Source organism: Callithrix jacchus, chromosome 4 (assembly GCF_049354715.1).
Source record: "Callithrix jacchus isolate 240 chromosome 4, calJac240_pri, whole genome shotgun sequence".
In the NCBI taxonomy this organism is placed as follows: domain Eukaryota; kingdom Metazoa; phylum Chordata; class Mammalia; order Primates; family Cebidae; genus Callithrix; species Callithrix jacchus.
This window is the reverse complement of record NC_133505.1, coordinates 67,187,233-67,212,465: the sequence shown is the minus strand read 5'-3', so window position 1 is coordinate 67,212,465 and position 25,233 is coordinate 67,187,233. Positions and strand designations below refer to the sequence as shown.

The following is a 25,233-nucleotide window of genomic DNA, read 5'->3' as shown; positions in this document are numbered from 1 at the left end:
CTTTAAGTTATATCAGCATTATTACTCATAATAATGATGCTTGGCCAGATATGAATTTATGGAAATGGTTCTCCATACATATGTAACATAATAAATATCCATTTCAGTAACTATGAAAACCTTAATTAGAATTTTTATTTACAGGATCGCTTGTTTGCTAATACAGAAAGAAAAGTTAGCATTTCTCTGGGCACTTAAATAAAATCCCTTGAGGATGCTTTTATTTAGGTTGGAGGTTAGAAATTGGTGACCAGATTTATATCCTAATGTAAATGAGTCAGGTCATTTGTTAGGTCAGTTTATAAGTGTGGTTTTGTTTCTTTCATCCCAATTACTAAATATTTTCAACTTGATCTATACTTTGCCTTAATGCAAGAAAGAATTTTAGTCAACTTGTAAGTATATAAAGATAAGAAGTTTCAAAACAAAATAAATTAGAAAATGTAGGCATATAAAACATAAATTTAAAAAATATAGCTAAGCCTAAAGCTGATAAGATATAGTTAAAAAACATATCTGCACATATATGTGTGTATATGTGTGATGTGTACCTGTTCATACATGAGATAAAATTATACTAAGATGAACAGGCAGTATTTTGTATGAGTTTGAGGTCAATGAAGGAAGAAAGGTCAAGAGAAGCAGAAAGCTGTTTTGTCTTGGAGTTTTTCTGATTAATTCAAATGGATTAAAGTTTCTATTTTCTTTCTGGCCAAGGTGACCTTTTTAATTATTGGCATGAATTTGGAAAGCACAGAACAAAAGAGAAAATGCACACAAAAGCATATTAAAATGATATGTCAGAAAGAAAGACTAAAGCAATATTTTCTGGAACTTGTATCTGTGTATTTTGGTTTAAAGTGACCTCGAAAAATAAAGATCAAGAAAAAAATGAGGTTTCCATTTTGGGAAAATAGTCCCATCAAATTTGGCATGTTTGGCCATTTGATTTTGTTCATTAGATAGATATCGAGTATTACTTAAATCAAAAATATAGATATTATGACAAAAAGAAAACCTCATTTTGTTAGAGAGAAATGAATGTCTTCCAGACACCTTTGACTAAAGTTTTCAAGAGTGTAAGAAATAGCATCTTATTATCATATGAGTAAAATATCGTCAATGAAGTATGATTACAAGATGGTTGACTGAAATAGTTGTTCAGTGAATTAATTCAATTGCTTTTCACTCTTTAAAATTGCCTTAATTGAACTGCATTAAAGATTTTTTATTTTATTCATGGTTTTTGAGACTGCTTTGAAGTTTTCAATAAGTCTTCCTCCTTCAGGTTCTTAACTAAATGTATTTAAAAGTAAATGTATGTCATTTCCAATACCACTGTGTGCACAATAAGTAAATTATGTAATGTTAATTTATACCTACAATTGAGTTTTAAAATTAATTACAGTTGCTTTATCTCCAAACTTTAGAGAACATTAGTAAATGAAGCCTATTAATTCCAGTTGATTTTAGGCTCCAACTTCTTTGTTCTAAGCATTTTTCTTAGACATTTTTGGAATAGCTAACTCTTACTATATGTGCAGTAGTTATTTCTCTCCTCTGTAGTACTGTGCATTTCTTATAGAATGATGTCATTGATCTTTGCAGTGTGACAACAGAATGCCATTGGAGCTTAGGAAACTAACATGTAACCTGGGCTGGGAGTTAGTAGGAAACAAGGCCTTGAGAGAAGATTCTCCGGCGTCAGTGTACATGATGCTGCTCACTATCCCCTCAAGGGATTTATTGAGGATTAGGAGGATTTATACCTGAAAGTGCTCATTTAATTGGATCAGTATCAAATTAGAAGAAGGTCCTAAATGTAGGTAAGGTCATTTTTTTCCCGTGGGCTTTGATGGGAATGCCAATCACATCCTCACCAAATTTGCAAGAGAAGAGACCTGGAGGGAGATGCTTGGGACAAACTGGTATAGATAAACTTAAATAATGGGTTGCTTTAGTTCTTTCAATTAAAAAAATTTGAGAGCTAATTTCAGAATATGAGTGATATTATTTATGAGCATTTAGCAATACATGTGACATAGTCCTAGAGGTCTCCATTGACTATAAGTCTAAGAGGAGTCAAGTGTGGGGTAATCCTATCTTATCAAGTATTTATCTTATCAAGTATTTATGTATCTTTGCACTCAGAACCAATAGGGTGATAATGATTTTCTCTTTTTCATGACAAAATTCTTCTTTTAAACTTGGAGGCAGTTAAAAGCTACACTTTAAGAAGAATATTAAATTAGAATTTATCAGAATGAGAGAGTCCAGGATGGTAAAAAATGCAAAGTATGCTTTAACACAGAAAACAAATAATGGAAAATGTTTTAGTTTAAAAATATGTGTGGATGGGCCAGATGTGGTGGGTCATGCCTTTAATCCCAGCACTTTGGGAGGCCAAGGCAGGTAGATCATGAGGTCAGGAGTTTGAGACCAGCCTGGCCAACATGGTGAAACCCTCTCTCTACTAAAAATACAAAAATTAGCTGGCCATGGTGGCGAGTGCCTGTAATCCCAGCTACTCCCTCCTGAGGCTGAAGCAGAATTGCTTAAACTCGCCGCGAGGAGATTGCAGTGAGCTGAGATCACACCACTGCACTCCAGTCCAGGTGACAGACCAAGACTCGGTCTCGCCCAAAAAAAAATATGTATGGATGTTTATTTAGTATTTAAATAATATTTAAAAGGCTATCACAATGAAAAGATATTAAAGTTACATGTGATTCAAGAAGAGCAATAGGTAAAAGTAAAACTTTCAATTGGGTTCAATTCAAGTTAGAGAACATTATAAGAAATAGGAGTGCCCTGCATTGGAAGAAGTTGCCTTTTCAGAGGAGGAGCATTTCCACTTTGCCCTCTACTAACCAGTCCTTGATATAACACAATCCAAAATGCAAAGTGAATGCCTAACTTACCAATAAAAAGGCCCAGAAAACAAAAACAAAAACAAAACCATTTAGCAAACTTGATTATCAAGACATGTACGAATATAAATAAAACAGCAAATATCCACCTAGGATATTAACTAAATTGGATAGAGAGATATTTAAATAGTGCTTTTTTTTCCTATTTGTCTCATGTATTTAATGTCTTCAAACTCTTGACATCAGTATCTTACTTGGCTAATCTTTGGGTCATTTAAAAGCTTTTCTTAGCACATTGTTTTCATTTTCATGTAAGTACTTTTTGAAACTCTATGTGATGCTCTCTAATTGGAGATTTCATTCCAAGTCACAGATACCCTTTTATAAGTAGTAAAACATTTTTAACATTTTCCCTAGAGGTAGATTAAACATGATAATATTGCTTTTAAAAGTTATCTTTGAAACACAGTTCACATAGTCAGTCATGAGGTCATATCTCCAGAAATAGTTATACTTGTGTTCTATTTCTTTGTCTCCTTTCCTTTTTAACCAGTGTTATTAGATGATCTGTAAGTTTCTCAAGCTAGCATGCATTAATGGAAGTCTAGACAAATGTATTTTTCACAAACAGTTATTTGCCATTTCAAATTAAGCAACTAATAAAGATCCTTGTAAGATGATACTTAAAAAACATGAATTTAAGGCATCTATTTACAAATAGATAATTGGTGGGGAGAAAAGTGGTGAATCAACTTAAAAGTAGGCAGATGCATTTTATAAATTACTAGCTGATTCTTTTTTCTCTGAAACATAGTACTAATTACCCTCCTCATATATCTTCAATATTCTTCCCCACTCTCTGGTAAAATAATTAAAGTCCAACCCCTCAGTTATAACTACAGAGTCCACACTCCCAGACTCACCTGACTTTTGCACATGAGATCACTTGCACCCCTTGCTTGCCTGCCTTTTGAGTGGCTTCTGAGAGTGAAAGGCAGTACCATTAACTATCGGACAAAGACAGTGTTATAAGACTGGACTTCCCAAAGCAAACAGACAAGTGAGATTACGTTCTTGATGTTCCTTCCTGACTTCTTCTTGCTCCCTGTTCATTTTTAATCCCATTCTTCAAAGCCTAGCTGAGCTAATACCTCTTCTATCATACATTGTATGTTAGAAAAGTAGACATTAGTAGCCCTCTTAGCACAGTGGGCAGTGCGTCAGTCTCATAATCTGAAAAGTAGACATTAAATATGTTAACAAGTAAAAATTGTCACTTGTAGAATAAAGTCTTATTTTTCTAATATTTTGATATATTAGCAATTTTACCACTTGACAATTAAGCACTTCTTACCATTCACCTCTTCTTAATTAATTGCACCTTTTGTGATACACTTAGCTCAAAATTCATCATCAAAGCTCCCATCTTCCCTAATAAGCAACATATAGATATTCTATATATTATACATGATATAGTACTTTGTAGGCCACGATAAAGGGTTCAAAAGCAAGAAAAATGCTTTTGAACCCTATATGGTGGCCTTACAAAGCCCTATATTAGTTGTCCACATCTTCTACTTCAGACCTTATTTGCTTCCATTTTCTATTTTATTCTCTACACCCAAGCCACACAGGCTTTCTTTCCGTTCCTCAGACATGCCAGGTTTTTTCCTGCCTGTCTTAGAATATATATTTTCTCTTTTTCTCCTCTGTGCCTGTAGTACTGCTTCACCCACTCACCCCTGGGATCCTTGGAGGTGAGCACCTTCTCATTACTCACCGCTAAGACCCACACACATTCTGTGCAAATAGTATACTATTTTCCCAGGATCCTCCCACTCCCTTTTCTTTCTTTTATTGCACTTATAATAAATATTTTGCATCCTTACTTAGTAAACTTTGCGGAATGAGTATATAAGCTCATGAATCAACTTCCCATAACTTTGCTTCTGGCCTTTAGCTCTTACCAGAATCCATTATGTGTAGCTGCCTTATCTCTCTGTGTAAACTGGGAGCTCTCTCAGATCAGAGTCCATCCCTAAAAACTCCTAACACAGTCTTCACAAGAAGGTGCATTTTACATTAACATATGTTAGTGACTATTGAGAGCAGAACCATCAAGGCCATCTTTCCAGATACTTATTTTTCAGACAGATTTAGGCATTCGCAAAAGGGGAATGGTACAGGATTCTTAAGTAAGTGATTAGTTTCTTCTTACCAGTCTTCCTCTGGAATAAAAGTAATCTGTTGCCAATTCATGCTGGTCCTGAAAGACATTCTTTTAGAGGTGAGTTCCATGCCTATTCTGGTCAATGGGAGTCTTTGAATTTAGAAGACTGAGGTCACTGTATTCTTGAATTATTCCTCCTTGGAGAAATCCTCCCTTGAGAGTTAAAGCTTTGTTAGAATTCCTGAGACCACTGAGATCAGGAAAATATAATTTATTTGGTACCTTAATTTAGCTCACTAAGGGTAGCTCCTTGTGCACCAATAACAGCTGCATTCCTGTCAGTCAGTTCCTTGAGCAGCAGGCAGCAAGGTAGACAGCAAAATACCCTGTAGATCAGAATCCAGCCTCAGGCTTGACTTGACTTTCTATTTTGTTACATGAGATAAAATATGATTATCAAGTGTGAGTTTGACAGTTATCATTGAGCTGAATATTTGAGTCAATCCATTTCCTAAAGTTTAGTCAGGCATAGTCAAAAAATCTTTTGTTTCCTCAAGAGTCAAAATGTAGATCATATTAGCCTATTACAAGGTTTATATAAGTTCGTAGGTGAGAAAATCCCTAGTGTTGTTGTAAGACGTTGTGGATAGCCAATGTACGTTCGTTTCTTTCTCAGAGCATTAGCAATGTTAGCACCAGGGGCAAGCAGTTGAATATATAAGCTCACATAAAAAATCAGGTATATGGTTTTATGGGGCTGAAGAGAAGAGGACAGTTGTAGCCCTCCTGTCCATGATCTTGGTTCTCTAGATATGTTACTAGAGACTGCCACAGCTGTAGGCACACTGGCTTTTGAGGCTAGCAGTAGTGGGGTGGGGAATATACTGAGAAGCGATTAGATTAAAACTATATTTTTTTGTATCTCTTCTTTAATTATTAGTTCTATAGGACAAATACTTATTTTAGGCTATTATTTACCTTTCTATTTATGTAGCAGCTCAATATACTTGCTGACCTGGAGTAAAGAAAGAGTGAGTCTAAGACCTATGTAAACATAGATAGCTGGTGATGAAAGATTTTCAAGTGATACTATGAAGAAAACATTTGACATGGCTAGTGGGAAAAAGTTTCTCTCCTGGAAAACATATTTTCTGGGTCATGTGAAATAAGGTGTGTGCCAACAAGTATAAAGTGTAATGGGGAGCCCATATCCAGGCCTTAGGTCTTCATCCCATACTCTGCCCTTACACTTTTCCCAAAAACACCAGTTTAGCACACTTTGAGAAAACACTCTGCGAAAGGGCTTTTCAGGCCCAAGAGAAATTTCATAGCAGCCTCCATATCATGTCAGTTTCCTGGTAAGTGATTGTGCTTGAAGCTTAATTACAGAAGGGCACCAGTATACCCTTCCTGCCATATACTCTACCTCTTACGGGTGTGCAGGCATCTCTGGTGCTGGGATTGTACTTCCCAGTATTGGTAGAGCATTCAGTAAGTTGACAAAAATAACGGACAGAAAGGGAAGAAAGATCGTTTGATAAGACATTGCAATATTAAAAGGTCAAATTCCTGTGTCCTTCATTTCTTCTGGAAAATACTTGTTTTCCAAATAACGGAAAGCTTAACTGTTTATTTGATTAAAATGATAAATACAAATGTATATAGTGATTAGAGATTATACATCTTATTAACCATTTAAATATGATTTTAAAAGCCTCACTTAACTATACTCTTCCCACTCTGGTTATACATATACGCACATGCATACATGCGTGCACACACACACACTATAAGTCAGATCCCTACAGAAAAACATACTCCACGGAGCCAAAGATTCTGAGGCACGATAAAATTGATATTAGTAATATATCAAATATTTATTATCTAACATCATTTAGAAGATATCACATGGAAGACACTATGGAGCAATCACTTGTGCGTTGTTGAGTCTGTGGAGTCTAGCTAAATACATTCACCTTGCAAGAAGAAGTGTCCATAGAGGTTTGAAGGAGGATGGTAGTTTGAAAGAAAGGTGGTTGAAAAATGGTGTTCACACAGGAGTTGGCAGAAGATGAAACAGGTAAACTAAGCCAGTGTCAAATTAAAAAGGTCTGAAATGCCAGGATAAAATTGTAGAAGTTTATGTAAACTAGATGTTAGTAAAGACTTGTAAGCAAGAACTAATATGATTGAGTTTGAGTTTCAAAAGCTAAAAGTGGCAGCTGTGTATATTTTCTGCCCCTGGCATTTATTGACCGTGAGTCCATGCTGTAAATTTGGATGCCCTTTTACACTGATACTGGCTATATTCTACCTAGTAAGTGGTTAGCCACTTTATAGGTCCTAATGGTGCTTACTTCTCAGTCCATTTGCCTGATAAATAGCATAATGCATCCTTCCTAAGTAAAATCACATTGTATAGGGCTCTATTGATCAGTCTGCAACCATAGCCTTCCCAGTGGGCAGCCTCTATACAATTCTACAAGACCTTCTTCAGCAGCCTTGGTAGCCTTTTGTTGCGTTCTTGTTTTCCCCTATTTGGCTTAGTTACTCCATTCAGTGCCCTGGGTCAAAGCTGTTTTGGCATCCTACTGCTGGCCCCTCCACAAACAAGATGTCCTCTCGGAAACTGATATTCCACCTTGAAAGTGTCTTTTAAAAATAGGCATTTGGCCTATTGCTCACTGCCAACTGGGACTCACTTGTGTTTGCTTTTCCATTATTGGTTGGCAGTGACAAGTCACCCTTTCAACATCATAAGGCTCAGAAGTGATTCTGGCAATATCTACAGAGGAAAGATTACTTTATTGAGATCCTCTTGCCCAGCTCACTAGCTGTCTTCACTTCTTAATTGGTTTCATAGGTTTCTTTTTAGCCCATCTTTCTTCCTGGGCCCTATTCCAAACTCAAAACATGCCTGTCTCAGACTTCATTAAGCCTTTTCTTCACAAAGATGCATCTTCTTGAAATAGAAAACAGGACCCAGCTACCCTAAGACTTTGAATGCTACATAATGTGATTCCAAAGTGCTAGCCACAAAGATGTTCTTGACAAACAGCTTTTGATTTGCTTATTGCTTTCTTTGGCATATACTCAGAGCATTTTAAGTTCTCATTAATTTTAGGCTACCGAGCCTTCTTAGAAATAAACTTTTCCTGTTTGCATTAGTGAAAATGTTTTAATGGACTTAATTCCAGATGATCTAAACGTTGTACTTCCTGCAAGAATATCATATTTTATAGTGGAAAAGTCAAAATGATGACACATTGTTTTATTATACTATAATCATCCATGGCCCTGTGAACTCAGGAGTCATATAGTTCTCAATGCTAAAAAGGGCTATCAAATGCTAGATACCATTTCTGAAGTCCAAGATAAAATTATGTGTGTAAAGTACTCAGCACAGAGCTTGCTGTTCAGAAGATATTATTTATTATTCTTATTTCTAAATTCAAATTTTCATAGATGAGAAGTTCGATGCCAATTGAATTTTTTCTTTGTAGTTCTAGTTCTAGAAGCCTGTGTGAGCTTTGTTTGTTTTTATTTTCCTTCAAGTTCGAGATTTTACAGTGATATACCCTGTGAGTCTTTTCAATTAAGTGTGGAATTAAATAAGCCAGTGTAATCAACAGATTCATGATTCATTTTTGTTATTTCTTATGTTTGCTCTTTTTAGAATTTATATAAGTAGAATTTTTGGAAATTATTATTATTTCCATGTTAACTTTCCTGGATCTACCCTCCACTTCCCTGATGTTTCTTTCATGATCTTTGTTAATTCATGGCTGTATTTTGCAGTTAATCTTTCTGGACAAAAATTCTGATTTCACCTATCTTGTTCTTAATTTAATCTACTGAATTACTTTGGTTTGAGTTCCCTCAGCTAAGGGGCTGTGGCAAAATTTACTTATGTGAGGTTCGTTTGGAAGATCTCTTGTGGTCCAGGTAGAGGCATGAGCAAGTAAAATAAGAAAATGAATGACACCCAGAGAGGGTGCATTCTCGAGCAAGTTAAAATTGGGGCAACTTGTGCTTATCCCACTACCAACCTTTGAGAAAGAACATATAAGTTCTCACATGAAAGGGTTGAACAACCTCAGCCACTTATACACCAACTCCCCACCCCCATCCCCACCCCAGTCCCTAGTTGAGACTACAAAGGGGATTTTGTCCCTGCTCTATGCTTGGGTGGAGCTATCCACAGCCTGGAGCAAGCCCTGCAAAGGACAAATGCTGACTGCAGGGAGATAGTTAGGGGGATATGGGCAGAGCATCAACAGCATGTTACCATGTGTTTCAATGGGTGATGGGGAAATACAATTAAAAACAAAAATCTCTCAACACAGAAAAACTCTCCCCTTTCCAGAGAAAGTAAACACTTCTGTTAGTGAATGAGCATTAAATCTGAATGTGAGGCACATCACAGGCAATCTACTAAGATTGCAAAGACAAAAAAAGCTCATGCTTGTATTCAGCCAAGCAGATACAACGCGTTGCATATGTGTTTTCAAGATAAACAATAGGTAGTCCTCAAGTAAGAGAATGTGAGGGCACCATTTGTCAAATATAATTCACCCTAACTTTACCTGGTAATTGGGGTGAGCCTCTGAATTAGCTCAATGGCATTATCCAAAGGAAAAACAAACAAACGTCTTGAATCTTTTTTTTTTTTTAATTTTTTATTGGATTTTAGGTTTTGGGGTACATGAGCAGAGCATGTAAGACAGTTGCGTAGGAACACACATGGCAGTGTGCTTTTCTTTCCTTCTCCCCTTCACCCACATTTGGCATTTCTCCCCAGGCTATCCCTCCCCACCTCCCCCTCCCACTGGCCCTCCCCTTTTCCCCCAATAGACCCCAGTGTTTAGTACTCCCCTTTCTGTGTCCATGTGTTCTCATTTTTCATCACCCACCTATGAGTGAGAATATGCGGTGTTTCATTTTCTGTTCTTGTGTCTTTAACAAGAAATCCACCAAAGTTAGTTTCCTATCCTTAGACAAAAACTGGGAGACAGGAATGCACTGATGTTTACATTTTGAAGAGATGGTTTCCTGAGCCCTTGGGAAAGACATTACTAGGTCATAAACCTGACAAAAGGCCTATCTAGTCTTCAAAAGGATTTATATACATTTAAAAGGGAGAAGAAAGTACTTATAATTACAAGTTTTCTAACATAAATGCTCTGAGAAAAAGGAGAATGGGAAAATCTATTTTCAACAGGGAGAATTTAGCCTCTTGATTTTTAATTTGTATTTGTCCTTACATGGTAAATCACGTCTTTTAACATCGTAATTTTTTGTGTGTCTGCATTTTGTCTCCTCAACTGCTTTTAAAAATGTTTTTGTTCAAGTGTTTATCTTTTTCTTCCAGCAATTCAATTGACATGTGTTCAAATGGCATGTGTTCAAATGTTCTTTCTGATTTTCCTCTTTACAACTGCTAGTTTTGGTTGTTGTTTTTATTTGTGAGTTTAAATATAGCTGTTGAAATACAATAGTGTTGGAATCCTTCAGACAGTGGAAACCAAAGTGATTCTCACCCACGTGGGCCTGTGATGCCTCTCCTGATGCCTTTGCTCTTCAGTTTTTCTCATTTTTCCCAGTCTCAAAGGCAAAATATACTCAACACATTTCTTGGTGAGGTCAGAGAGAACTAGTTCACTATTATGCACTTCCCCTGTGAGTCTAGAGATCTCTGAGTGCCAGTTTCTTCCCAGGACCCATTCCCCGCTTTCTGTGTCTTGTCATTAAATTTCAGCACTGGTTTCCAAGTACCTTTGTAGTCTTAGACAAGTTTCTTTTACTGAACCCTAAGAAAGCCCATTTGTGTCCAGTTGGATTGAGAAAGGAAAGGTAAGAGAAGCTCATTGAGGTAAGTGTGCTCCCATATTTCCCTATTACCATAAAATAAGTATTTCTGAAATGTAGGAACACATGTCTCTCATATGTTAATTCAGAGTGAAGACCTATAAACTTTTCTGTAGACTCCATTTGGTCAAGATTGATTGTCTTCTTTTCCTTGAATAATGAAACAGATGTTCTTATTGTATCAAGACACTCACTGTGTGGACAATGCCCTTTTACTATTTGAGGAATTAACCATCCTTGATATAGCTTAGAGTGTATGATTTAAGGGTTATACTCTCTAGTAAACACACAGACCACAAACATAAGATAAGTAAACTTGTGTTTGGCAATAATCACTTGTGTTTGGCACTAACCCCTTCTCTGTGTTCAAAATCCTGGGCTACACTTAAAATATCACCCTTGGTTCTACTGATGCTTCTAGTACTTACTGTGCCCTTCGTGAATCTAGTGAGTATTGGATGGATGTACAATTGTGAAAAGATTTCCCTTCTCATAGATGACCATTTGGAGTATGGATGGCCTAATCCTGGAAAAATCCATGGATTTAACTCAAAGAGAGCAGGCATTTGGAAATGAAGTGACAAGAGTTTGAGGTGCTCTTTAGGATCTAGCTATTACTACTCTATCATGCACTTATGTGCATCCATTTGTACAAAAACCCTTTCCTTCTGTGTGTGAATCTGGGGCAACTAGTTTGTACTGGCATGAAAGAATTTCCACATATGCCCATTTAAAAATGTCTTTAAATTGGGGATTCAGACAAATCCCACTCAGACCAAGGTATAAATAATAAATGTACGTTTATTTGAATTTCTTGATGGTAAAAGCTGTGCAGACAATAGACTTATTTATTTCGGAAGAAGATTTATATTAAAAGAAACTTCCCTGGGGCATCAAGAATAAAAAGCCTGCAAAAAGCACTTTAGTAAGTTATAACTCTGAGGGTAAAATATGATAATAATAATTGCTAAAGCAAAAATACAAGTGTAAAGCTTGCATATACTGCATATCATGCATTTTCAATGTTTTTGTTATTTGGTTTATTTCTGTCACTGGAAGAGCTACTCTTGTGAGATTAATTGGGGTTTTAGAAGTTTAACTCTTTTGGTTTATATATAATTTAGCATATTGTATTAAAACTAAGATTTTTTAATGATACTGTTTAGTAAGAGTAATATTTGGTTTGGTCTTGAGTTATTACTGTTATAACTACCCATATTTTATAGGTGAGGGATTAGAAGGATGAAATAGTGAAGTCACTTGCCCAAGTTTACACACTGTTAAGTGGAAAAGCTGTAATTTTTAATTCTGGCCATCATGAAATAGAAACTGTACTGTTATCAGCCATGATATGTGGTCCATGTTATTTGATCCATGTAACATATTTTAGACAATAACCTTACAGTTTGTTTGAAAGGTACAAATTCAGGAAAGTACACATGATTCTGTGGACTAAATGTTTGTGTCCCTTAAAATTCATATATTGAATCCTTAATCCCTGATGTGACAGTATTTGGAAGTGGGGTCTTTAGGGGTAATTAAGTTGAGATGAGATCATAGGGATGGAGCCCCTGCCATGGTAGGATTAGTACCCTTGGAAGAAGAGGTTCCAGAGCCTTCTCTTTTCTGCTCTGTGTCGGAGGATACAAAACTAAGGTGACGTTTCTGCACACCAAGAAACGAGCCATCACCAGGAACAGAATCTGCTGGCATCTTGATTTTGATTTCCCAGGCTTCAGAACTAGGAAAAGTAAATGTCTGATGAGTAAGCCACTCAGTTTATGGTATTTTGTAATAGCGGCCTGACCAGACCAAGAAACATAGTGATGTTTATTTTTCCTTATCTTTCTAAAACACTTGAGCTTTTTGATTAAGAATAATTTTCAAGTATATGTTTCCTTTAAGTTATACATTTAAATTAGCTTAATAACTAAACCAATATCAAACTGATATACTCTTCCTCACACCAAAGCAACATTTAATTGGAAACCTTTGTAATTATATTATTTCAAGTGAATTTTATGTACAGAATAAACATTTATTAACATAAAAGTGTGGCTTGGGCATAGAGCAGAACACTTTCAAACCCCTTACTAACTGAATAACCACAACCAAGTTACTTAGCTTCTCTGAGAGAAAAACTTTAACTTTCCTTTAGTGTTTATAGTATGCCAGGCACTGTACTTGGAAATGAAAAAATGTACCTTATTTCATTTTTACATGAGAGGTCCACAGTCTTCTTATATTACAGATTAAAAAGCTAAAGCTTAAAAATTAAACAGCTTTCTTCAAACAACACAGATAATAAATATCAGACCTGTTCATTCAAATCTACATTTCTCTGACTCCCAAATTAATTTTTTTAAAACCACTATACTCTAGTGCTTCCAAAATCCACCCAATGTTTCTATGGTTCTGTAAATATTAAACTACATATGTACATGAAACATGCAGAAATTTCTATATTATAGATTCTTAAATATTAATAGAACAGTAGTCATTTATTTTAAATTTGCTGGTCATCTATCAGAGAAGACACTGTATTTGGATCATCGTATATTCTAATACTGAAGTTCTAAGTGTCAGGATGCCTGTGAAGGAAAGTCACACGGTAAGTCATGAACTCCTGAGGCTGTGAGAAACCTGAGACATCGTTATGTCTAATGTTGTCTTTTGTTTTTGGTTTATTGGACTTGGAGAACATTATCATCTCATCTGAAACTTTTCTGTGTAATGAGGTTCAACTTGAGCTAATGTTGTTGAATGCATAGGGAAGGATCCTCATTTTGATCCATGGTGATCCCTGAAGTGCCTTCTGGAACCTCTATGACTCCCCCTAACAACATTTGAAAATTTTCTCTTGGGTTACCTCCTCTTGTTTTGCATATGAAGTTAACGGAGAACCACAAGAGCAAACTACTTGCTGCAGTTTTACAGTTAGTTAGTAGTTCTAAGGCAGCTTTTAAATTCTGGTCTAAGGCTCTTCCTGGACCCAGGGCTACATAAGAATCTCTACAGGAAAAGTTGGTGTTTGAAATATTAAAATTGAGTTTTTAAATATTTGTTTTTATACATAGAGATAAATAAATTATATATATATACATATATACACCCTACTCTTTGAACTCTAAAGATTTCATATGGTTGATTTCAGAATGAGAAAGAGTAAGCATTGTATTTATATAGCTATTGATTCTCCTAAAGTTGGAATATCCTAATTAGAACCTATACGACTACCCATACCATTGTCCAATAAGGTAATAAGCCATAGGAGGGACTAGGTGGGAGAGCCTGTTGTCGAAAAAATTACTGAATGCTAATTTTTTTATGAGCACCACAATAGTCTTTTGAATTACAACCTTCTATTTATTCTTTACTTACACAGCCTCTGTTTATGCTTGTAATTTCAGAACAAATGTGATGTGGTACATACTTTAATTGCATAGTTTTTTTAATCATAAAATGAATTATACCTGAATATGCATATTTAATGCATATTTAATGTTGGCAGAAAACTTCCTGTTCTAACTTGGGTCCAGTTGGTTGGAGGCTTGCAAGTTAACAGCAACAGATTAACAAAGGAAAAGACAAAAGTTTACTTACACAGGCATGGGACAGTTGCTTAGTACTGAGTAGTTCAGTGAATAGCCTGTGATAAAGTTTATATACCAAACTTAGGAAAGGGAAGTTTTCATGTTTTAATGAATGGATGGTTCAGATAAGGCTGTTTATACAATATTTTAGAATGTCCTAGTGCCTAAGGTCAGTGCCTCCTTGACTGGAGACCACTCCAGAAGGTAGGGGTTATGGTAACTGACTTCAGTAAACATCTGTTTAGTAAGATTGGGGACATTCAGATCATATTTTTTCTCTGCTTCTTTAGCTCAACTGTTTTCACCTTAAAATAATATTTGTAAGAATCTTGGGCATCCAAATGGGTCTCTACATTTCTCCCATCTGAAACTTCTCTAGAAATTTCACACACACACACACACACACACACACACACACACACACACACACAAAGCTAGATTGATTGCTCTGGGAAGAAATTTTAGGTTAAAAATTATGAAGTATGATATCTGTGAAAGAGAAACAAAAACAAAGATGAATGGTTGGAGCAGACTAGGTAAATCCACTTTTTAAATTAATAGTATAGCCCACTGGGAAGAGTTCTTGACATTGGAATCCAAGTACCTTACATGAGAACAGAAGTGGTATGATTGTAGTCATGGTTAATTTCTGGAACACAGCATGGACGGTGCAGGTGTTCTAGTGAACTTTTCCAGTGGCCCAAACTGTTTCAGCAATAAATCTTTTGTTGTTTATATGAAGTCAGCAAGCTTTTGTTACAGGATTTGGGTGAAGTGGCAATTTTAGTTCTCAGGGATGCCAAGTAAAGTGGTTGAGAGAGAAAGTGGAACTGTTAATTACTGACGAAATTAACAAGATGGTAGGACCCAGATTTCCCAGATTTTGGGTAGGACCCAAAATCTCTTTGTTTACAAAGAGATGCAAGTAGCTAAAGACAATAAAGATTAGAATCTAATAACCCACAAGAGTTGTTTATAGTTTTTTATTGAAACATAAACCTTGTCTTTACAGTCAACCTTATTTTTAATCAATGATAATCAAAGGAAAATAATTCTTGTTTGCAAAACAAGTCTGATTACATTTGATTTAGCCTGATTATAACCGAAGGGAAGCAATAATGACAACTGACCACATGGATCTTTTTAAGTTTCCTCTGCTGGAGTTTTTTTATTAACATAAGCAGTTTCAGATTGGACTTTTGAAAGTCTTCTCAATGCTATGAAACTAAGCCAAGAACTAACCACCTTACTTCACCTGTGGTACCTATAAAATTCGGTAAATTCCTCTCTTCTCCGGGTTCCCAGAATATCCCAAGTATTCTAGACCCATCCAGAAGTAACCTCTGTTGTTCATCTTAAAGGCTAGAAACCCTGTAATCTAGGTATCAGGTCAGTGCTTCAAAGAGGGTAAGCAGCGGCTCCACAAAGTCAATCTTAGTTATGGCCGTGCCATGTGTGGTAGCTTACACCTGTAATCCCAGCACTTTGGGAGGCCAAACTGAGAGGATGACTTGAGCCCAGGAGTTTGAGACCCGCATGGGCAATATAGTGAGACTTAAGTCACTATAAGAAAAACATAAAAAAAATACCTGGCCGGGCGCGGTGGCTCAAGCCTGTAATCCCAGCACTTTGGGAGGCCGAGACGGGTGGATCACGAGGTTGAGAGATCGAGACCATCCTGGTCAACATGGTGAAACCCCATCTCTACTAAAAATACAAAAAATCAGCTGGGCATGGTGGCACGTGCCTGTAATTCCAGCTACTCGGGAGGCCAAGGCAGGAGAATTGCCTGAACCCAGGAGGCGGAGGTTGTGATGAGCCAAGATTGCGCCATTGCACTCCAGCCTGGGTAACAAGAGCGAAACTCCGTCTCAAAAAAAAAAAAGAAAAGAAAAATACCTTAATTACTCAAACTGCCTGAGTGCACCTGATCCGATGCACATAATTCTCAAATATGACATTCCAATCCAAGCTATGGTTATATAATCAATGTTTCCAATCATGACTTTTGTTTCAGGGACAGATTCTTATTGAACTTACGCAATTATATTTCCATGAAAATAAGAATATTCAATAAGAGTTTCCCAATTCCAAAGCAATTAGACAAAGAGAGAAAGATATATATTTCATTTCTGTTTATAAAAGTATCATGAATTCAAACAGTATGAATTATAGATAGCTTGAGAAAAGAGAAAAGAGTTCCTTAAATTCATAAAACAGAACATTAAAGAACCAATACGGTTTTAAACAAAGGCTATAAAAATTATGATCACTCTTTCTTAATCTACTGTGGCCCATATAATTACTTCTTGTTCTGCTTAATTCTATGAGGGGTCCTATGAATTCCACAGCGTCTCCTCTAGAGTTCTAAAATCCTTACTTAGTCTAGTGGTATGTTCTTAAAAGTGTTTAATGACATCAGAAGGTTGCATCCCAGAGTACCTGTCATAGTACTTTCTGTGGGTCTCAGAGGAGTCCCTTTTTGTGAAGTCAAGGCATGCTAGCTAGTAGCTGCTTGCAAGAGCTTTCTTGAAAGCATCAGATTAAGATATTAATAGTAACTACCTATGGATGACAAAAAAGCTTAAAATGACAATGTTAAAGATCTGATGAGACTTCATTATAGCACAGCTGACAAGGGATTTTGGTGGTTTCTGTGGAATACAATATTTAATTTATGGAATTTAAATCATAGAATTATGACTGACTCTATTATGCCAGGACATATCAGGGAGATCAACGTTATTGACCAATGCCTGGGAACCTCATAAAGTTTCTGAAACGATAAAATCTACCCATATAAATATAATGTCAGAAAACTTAAGTATCTCTTCTTATTTGACAATAAGAAGTGATTTGACATGCAATTTAACATATCAAATGAACCTAATTAGTTTAATGCCACGCTTTTTACAAAGTGAGAGAACATGAATCCTTAGAGATTTTCCAGGGGCTTTCTGAAAAATCTAAATCCATTTGAGGTCAAGCAGACTTCATTTAGAATCTGATTTTTACAAATTGTCAAACATGTCAAAAGATTGAACACTTCATTAAATAGGATCACAGGTCCCTGTGAAACAATACTTAGTTATCCACTTACCTAAGTGACAATACAAGATTTCAAAAGTATATATAGGAGGTAACATATTTGTGGGGAGAAAAGAAACAACAATAAACAAACAAATAAAAAAAACAACTCAGTTCTTTTTTTAAATGAGAGGACTTGGTTGTCTTAAATAATTGAAGGTGATAAATGTTAACATAAAGCATAAGAAGTTATTCTGATAAGACACAGAATGTTTTCTAGGCAGATTACTTAACAGGTAAAGAAAAGCTTTTATAATTTCTTAAGAGCAGACCAATAATCCAAGAAAACATTATTGTTTTAACAGAAAAACCAAACTCTAGTTTTGAATCAGTGACCTATTGATATAAAAGTTGTCATTTGAAAGACCACCAGGATGGCTAAATAGTAGATAAGAGAGCTTTATTGACAATATCAGCTTGCAAATTGAGAAGAGAAACTCTCCAGTGAGGATCAAAGTGCTCTTTCTTTAAAGAAGGGAAGGACACAGAGAGGGAGCATTACACACTGGGGTCCATTGCGGGGGCTAGGGGAGGGATAGTGGGAGGGAGGGTGGGAAGGGATAATGTGGGGAGAAATATCAGGTGTAGGTGATTGGGGGATGGAGGCAGCAAACCACCTTGCCATGAACGTACCTATGCAACAATCTTGCATGATCTGCACATGTACCCCAGAATGTAAAGTACAATAAAATATAAAAATAAATATAAAAGAAGGGAAGGACAGAATAGGTTTTATGCCTCACAGGGCCTGTATTATACATATTCAGCAGATTTGGGGGAAAAGCTATACCTGTTTATGAGAGAACAGAGGGCATGCCCAATGGGTAAACGTGTATAACATACATCCCATGTTCATTTTGAGGTGAGGTTTTAGCATTAAAATGACATGGAATTCAGCTCTTTATGTCAAAAAGAGAATTGTAGTACACAAAGACAGTTTGTATGCAGCCTCTATAAGCTGGCTGAAACTGGCTTAAGTTTTGCAATAGCTAATCAGAAAAGAATATTGTAAGGTCAATCCTTTGTCCAGTCTGAGTTGTGGTGGGTTGGGTTGTAAGTCAGTCTCGTAGCTCTATTGGTAGGAAGTTTAGCTAAGGTGTAGTTTTCCTTATAGTGGTAGGAATTTGGAAATTTGCCATGCCATCTAGGTCCTGAACACTGGACTCACAAGTAACTTCTGTTTTCTTAGCCTTAGGCCCATCTTAGTTGATTAATGGGCATCAATTTGATCCCTTAGATCACAAGTCCATTAAAATCTGGCTGAGCTCGATGGCTCACGCACTTTGGGAGAAGGTAGGTGGATGTCCTGAGGTCAGGAGTTTGAGACCAGTTTGGCCAACATGGTGAAACCCTGTCTTTACTACAAATAGAAAAATTAGCCGGGCATGGTGATGTGTGCCTGTAGTCCCAGCTACTCATGAGGCTGAGGCAGCAGAATTGATTGAACTGGGAGACAGAGGTTGCAGTAAGCCGAAATGGCATGCCGCTGGACTCTTGCCTGGGAAACAAAGCAAGACGCTGTCTCAAAAAAAAAACATAATAAAATAATAATCTTTGTAAAGGAACCCATTCAAATGTATCCAGCTTTGACCAGGCAACATAAAACTTACTTTCTATAAAATTTCTACAGTTTTTCATATCAATGTAATATGAGTTATTTCCCACTAACATTCTAAAAATGTTTCATATCCATTCAGGTTTTCTTTTATTGTTTCCCACCTCTGTGCTTTTACAAAAAAAAAAAAAAAAAAAAAAAAACTGAGTCTGTTAGCCCCAGATTAATGATATTTTGCCTTAATAAAAACATACCATTCGTGCTTCATACCGTCTATGGTTTTTCTCGGAAACAACACTTCCTACTTTCTTGCATATTTCATAAGTAGAGTTGTTTACCTTCAGCTTTATTATTTCTGGATAGTCATGTGTGCTTAATAATGAAAATAAGTTCTTAGAAATGTGTTGTTAGGCAATTCCATGATGATTGTTTTGAAAGGAAAAATATAAACATACAGTAAAATACCATAACAAAGCATACGATACAAATACTACTACTAATATAAATAGGTTTGCAAACACATGATGCTGACTCTTGTTTATACAATTTAAGAGATGGGAGCTGATGGATTTGGGTGTACTGGAGAGGAATCTACTACCCTGAGCAGTCAAACTGTCTAAGATATTAATTTTAAAACCTCATGTGGGGAGTAAATATTTAGTTAATTTGATGAGGCAGTTTAGTGGATAGTAGTAAAGGTTTATTCTCTAATTAGATATGTGAGAAAAGACTACATATATATTGTGTGTATGATATGCACATAGGTGTTTAAAAGTCATCACCTCAGTTACTTAGGAGTTCTTTCTGGTGGTGGTGGTGGTGATGGTGTGATACCTCAGAGGAGGATCTAGAAGGACAAAATACCAGCACCTGGAGTAGAACAGAGGAGGCATACATGGTCCATATTAGATTATGAACAATTTATGATATATTATTCATAAAAACACAAAAAGCAGGTAGCTACTATTCTTGACACTGTGGAAACATTTTCCTGCATGATAATCTCCCTATAAAGAACCCTATGTCTTTGTGAAATTCTTGGACACACTGCTTATGGAAGATGTGATTACAAAGCATCATTCCAAGTAGCAAATGATGATTATCACTGTATCTTCAAAGGATAGTAGGGTCAATTAACTGCTGTTTTCTTTATTTTGTTGAGCTCTGTCATGAACTGGACATGTCACTATAGGAAACACCACTCAATGACCATATTATTTTGCTTAATAGAGGTGAAAATTATTTGAATTCCCTAGGAAATTCTAGGTATAAGGAGAGAGTAACACAAAAATAACTGGATGGGAATCAATATAGGAAGTAATAGAAAGAGACAGTGTCAAGAAATCTCTGATTTAATTACTTCAGTATCAAACAAGCTGGCCTCAGAAGAGACAAGCAGCTTGCATCTTAGCAGGACCCAAAGAGAAAAGAAATGTTTGCTATACCTCATGGGTGGGTTTTCATTCAGTCTAGTCTGCTTCTCCTCCTCAAACTGATAATTGGTCACTAAGAAAAGCTCTTAAGTTAAAAAGTCCTAGTTAGGCTTGTCAAAGATCAGATGGTTGTAGATGTGTTATGTTACTTCTGAGGTCTCTGTTCTGTTCCAGTGGTCTATATCTCTGTTTTAGTACCAGTATCATATACACCATGGACTACTATGCAGTCATAAAAAAAGGATGATTTCATGTCCTTTGCAGGGACATGGATGGAGCTGGAAACCAACATTCTCAGCAAACTGACACAAGAACAGAAAACAAAACACCACATGTTCTCACTAATAAGTGGGTATTGAACAATGACAATACATGGACACAGGGAGGAGAACATCACACACCAGGGCTTTTCAGGGTTTTGGGGTGTTAGGGGAGGGATAACAGGGGTAGGGGGATTGGGGAGGGCTAACATTAGAAGAAATACCTAATGTAGATGATGGGGGGATGGATGCAGCAAACTGCCATGCCACATGTATACCTAGGTAACAAACCTGCACATTTTTGCATATGTACCCCAGAACTCAAAGTATAATTAAATTTTTTATATATATATATATATATATATATATATATATATATATATATATATCCATCCTAGAGTTTTAAAGTATCCTTAGAGAAATGAGCAGTGGATTTCCAGGCTGCAAGGTGGTATTATCAGAAGGATTTGAGTAGCTGAAGAGTATATATACAGGAAAGAAGCGATGCCTTCCCATCTCTTTAATGGATCCTTCATCTTTCAAAACTCTGAGCATTTCTAATCAGATAAATACAGACATTAGCATGGGTTATACAGTTAACTCCCATGACATCAACAATAAATTTGTTCTGTTTTAAGTCCAGGTTAGGTCTATTCATGTCATGTTTCTAATCTCTATATAAAACTAAGAATTACATGCTTAGTTTTATTTTTTGGAATTTAGTGTAGTAACTGCTAATTGTTTCTGTGAGGGGCAAGAAAGGTAAAATATAATTAATGTTATTTATGTTAACTTTTCCACAAAATTTTACATATTACAATTCTAAAAATTACAAATCTGCAAAATGAACTGAGTTTGGATCCTAATTTGGCTGAAGCTACTTAAGTCTTCTAACCTCAGTTTCATAATCTGAAACGTGTGACTATGTACAAAATGATTGTGATTAGAGATCATATGTATAAAATACTTAGCATACATTAACAAAATATATATATGATAGGTTGTTTTGCCCTGCACGTGTACTGAACTAGTCAAGTTTCAATAATGGCTTGGGCACAATACTAGGAAAAGTGTATTCCAATAGAAATGTATTAGGTTAGTGCAAAAGCAATTGTGGTTTTTGTCATTTAAAGTAATGCCATTAAAAGGTTTTGCCATTACTTTTAATGGGAAAAATTACAATTGCTTTTGCACCAACCTAATATCATTAGTTAAGTAGAAGTTATGTAGCCCATTCTGAATCAATACCAGCAAAGTGTTAAACAACCATCCCTTTAATATACCCTTATTGACCAAAAAAAGAAAAGAAAAAGTAACAAGTGATAGAAAAGATGTGGGTATGAAGCTTGCTGATAATCTAAGCTGGTGGGAACATAGGCATAGAAATAAGCCTTCACTTCTATAGTTAGCCTACTTTTTATCACAATCAAATAACCTTTTCCTAACTTCTCAAAAAGTAGCTAGAAAGTTCTAATTTTCTTGAAGAACACAGTGACAATCTTTCACTCACTATCTGCAAAATGCTAAACCTCAAGCACAAAACAATTCTTTCCTTCCAGAATGTAGTCATGTAGACTACAGTGTTAATGGCATTTCTGTGACTTATTTTCAGGAGTTTAGCATTTTCATTTAGCTGATTAAAATCTGTTGTGGATGATAGTTATGCCAGTTTTTTAAATCATTCAAACACTCAAAAATGATTTTAAAATCTTTAAATGGCTTGTAGCAGGTTTTTATTTCTCAAAGGTTTTCTTCCTACTTACGGAAAAATTTGCTTAAATTATACCCCTTTGTCATATTCTCAGTAAATGTTAAATCAATGTAAAACGAGTGGATTTGTATTTCTAAAAATAACCTTTTTCACAGGAAGAAGAACTAAGGAAGAGTGGGGAAGCCAAGTATGCCCACTTGAGTGATGAACTTCATGTATTAATTGAAGTGTTTGCTCCACCTGGGGAAGCTTATTCACGTATGAGTCATGCATTGGAAGAGATTAAGAAATTCCTGGTTCCTGTAAGTGTCTTTCATTTTTTACAAAGATGTTTCTCATCAGCTTCTATTTTAAAATGCATCTTTGATCTTCACTGACTTTTTAAAGGAAATTTATATTGCAAACCAATTTTCTCTTCATAAGATCAATAAAATAGGTACCAAAACCATTTAACAAAGGACCTGCTATGTTGTCAGATAGTGATGGTTTAACAACATTATTTGTCATGCTGATGTCATGCCATGCACCAGTTCATAGTCATGAAGAAAAAGACATGTTTATAAACAGACATATATAATTGAAGTTGTATACCTTTCTATTGCATCTTAACCACTTGAAAGGTTATCATTTGCAATTTCTGATTAATAGAGAAAGAATTTCCTGTTATAGTGGAAAGGGAAAGAGATCAGATATGTAATATTTGAAAGAAGACAATGGTATCATTTAAACGTATCAAATGTGTTTTCATGTGATGGCATGCCAGGTGTTGGTGCATTATAAAACACAATATAAAATAATCAGTATTAATAAGCCAGACATTTGTTGACTTTAAGCAAAAATTGAAGAAATAAACTCACTCTACTATGTGAGAGCAACAGAGAATGTTCATTTAGTAGAGCAACAAATTCAGGGTTGCATACTGAGTAGAATTCTCTACTGATTTTCTAAGGAATAGAGGAAGGTAAAAGGAATGAAGCTTTCCTAAAAGGTTGAAGATTTAGCATTCTAGGAAGAAGTCATTCAAATAGAAATCTTGGCATCAGGATTAGAGCTGGGAATAAGACAATTAGAAGAGAATGCTGAGTAAAGTTTTCTGGAGTGTCTGGCAGAGTCTTCAACAGAGAAAGCTAAGATAGATCTGTACAATGAAGAAACTGTATATTTTTAAATAAGCAACAAACTAAGAAGAAATGGTGGGTAGGATTCACTGATTGGCAGTGATTTTGAGAATAGGAAAAGAAAAATAAAACCAGAGAACGTCAAGAATTTAAAAGCATCAAGATGGACAGAACAGAGAACTCCTTGTGAACTGTCTCAATATTATAAAATATTGGAAAACAACCCAGTTTTAGCATTTTAAGTGGATTGTTGAAGATAAAAGAATTATTATTGGTCTGGGGAAAATTTCCAGCCTGTTGGTCTCCATTCACACACTGTAATCTTATTTTAAAAAGTAGAGTGCCAAGAGTCAATAAAATACCTTTAATTTGAGCATTGCTAATTTTAAATCCCTAGTACTTTGGGGAGGTGAAATATTAAAGTTTTCACTATATATAATTATTTATCTTAAAAATACAGGTTAGAATTTTAAAATAAATATTTGATGAGTAATGAAAAACAGGATATGAAATCCTAAACTAATATATGCTTCAATTATGTTGATGCATTCCTCTTCCCTTTATATTCTATAAAGAGGTAAGCAAATATGACCACTATTATATTTTATACTATTTCTTTCTTTTATAGTCAGACATCAGGATTGCCACATATGGTTGTGAGAGTTGTGTCTTGTGCAACTCTAGGGGGTGACATTTATACCATAGTTTGTGAATGGTACTCCCTAAGACCATGAATACACCTTCCCTTTTTCTAATCCTTCTCAGTAGCTTACTTCAAAATAATGACACTCTTTTATTTTCCTAAATTGGTTTATTCTTACCTTCAATTAAGTTGAATTAATAAGTTTTACTACTTTGGGAGGCCGAGGAGGGTGGATCACGAGGTCAACAGATCGAGACCATCCTGGTCAACATGGTGAAACCCCGCCTCTAGTAAAAATACAAAAAATTAGCTGGGCATGGTGGCACGTGCCTGTAATCCCAGCTACTCGGGAGGTTGAGTCAGGAGAATTGCCTGAACCCAGGAGGCAGAGGTTGCGGTGAGCCGAGATCGCGCCATTGCACTCCACCCTGAGTAACAAAAGCGAAACTCTGTCTCAAAAAATAAATAAATAATAAGTTTTACTAATGCTTAATTATTAACTCCTGATTGAAACATAATACATTGTCTTATAATTAGAAATTATGAAATGTTCAATGAAATTCTGCACACTGAATGGATGTTTATATATTCTTTCATCAAAAAGATGAAAGGAGGAGTTTTCGCACAGATAATCAGATTAGGTCATGGATAACAAATAGATTGCTTTTTTATCTCTTCCAATAACTATATTACAGACATAGTTAAGAGACTGTAATGCTCTTTTCTACCTTGGCCCATTATGGCCTAGAATCTTCCCAACACAGCATTCTGCACAGCTTTACAATATTAGCAGAACTGACAGAACTTGATAAATGTTTGTCATACCAGGCTTAATTTTTTAATGATTATCACTATGGGTCTGTAAAATTTAAAGAAAAGATATGTATAATGTTTATACTTGTGTAAAAATGTGTATATGTGTGTA

At 35.7% G+C, this 25,233-nt stretch overlaps 1 protein-coding gene across 14 annotated transcripts in view; it reads left to right on the top strand.

Moving 5' to 3' along the window:
- KHDRBS2 (KH RNA binding domain containing, signal transduction associated 2) overlaps positions 1-25,233 on the top strand; it is a 656,950-nt gene that overhangs the window by 303,868 nt on the left and 327,849 nt on the right. For all 14 annotated transcript variants that reach the window (XR_013534311.1, XR_013534313.1, XR_013534310.1 and 11 more), the window contains exon 4: positions 22,703-22,849. Coding sequence is in view for 2 of the 14 variants with exons in the window: in XM_078369472.1 (XP_078225598.1) it covers positions 22,703-22,849 (147 nt within the window). In the remaining 12 variants the exon portion in view is untranslated. The remainder of the gene's footprint in view (positions 1-22,702; positions 22,850-25,233) is intronic.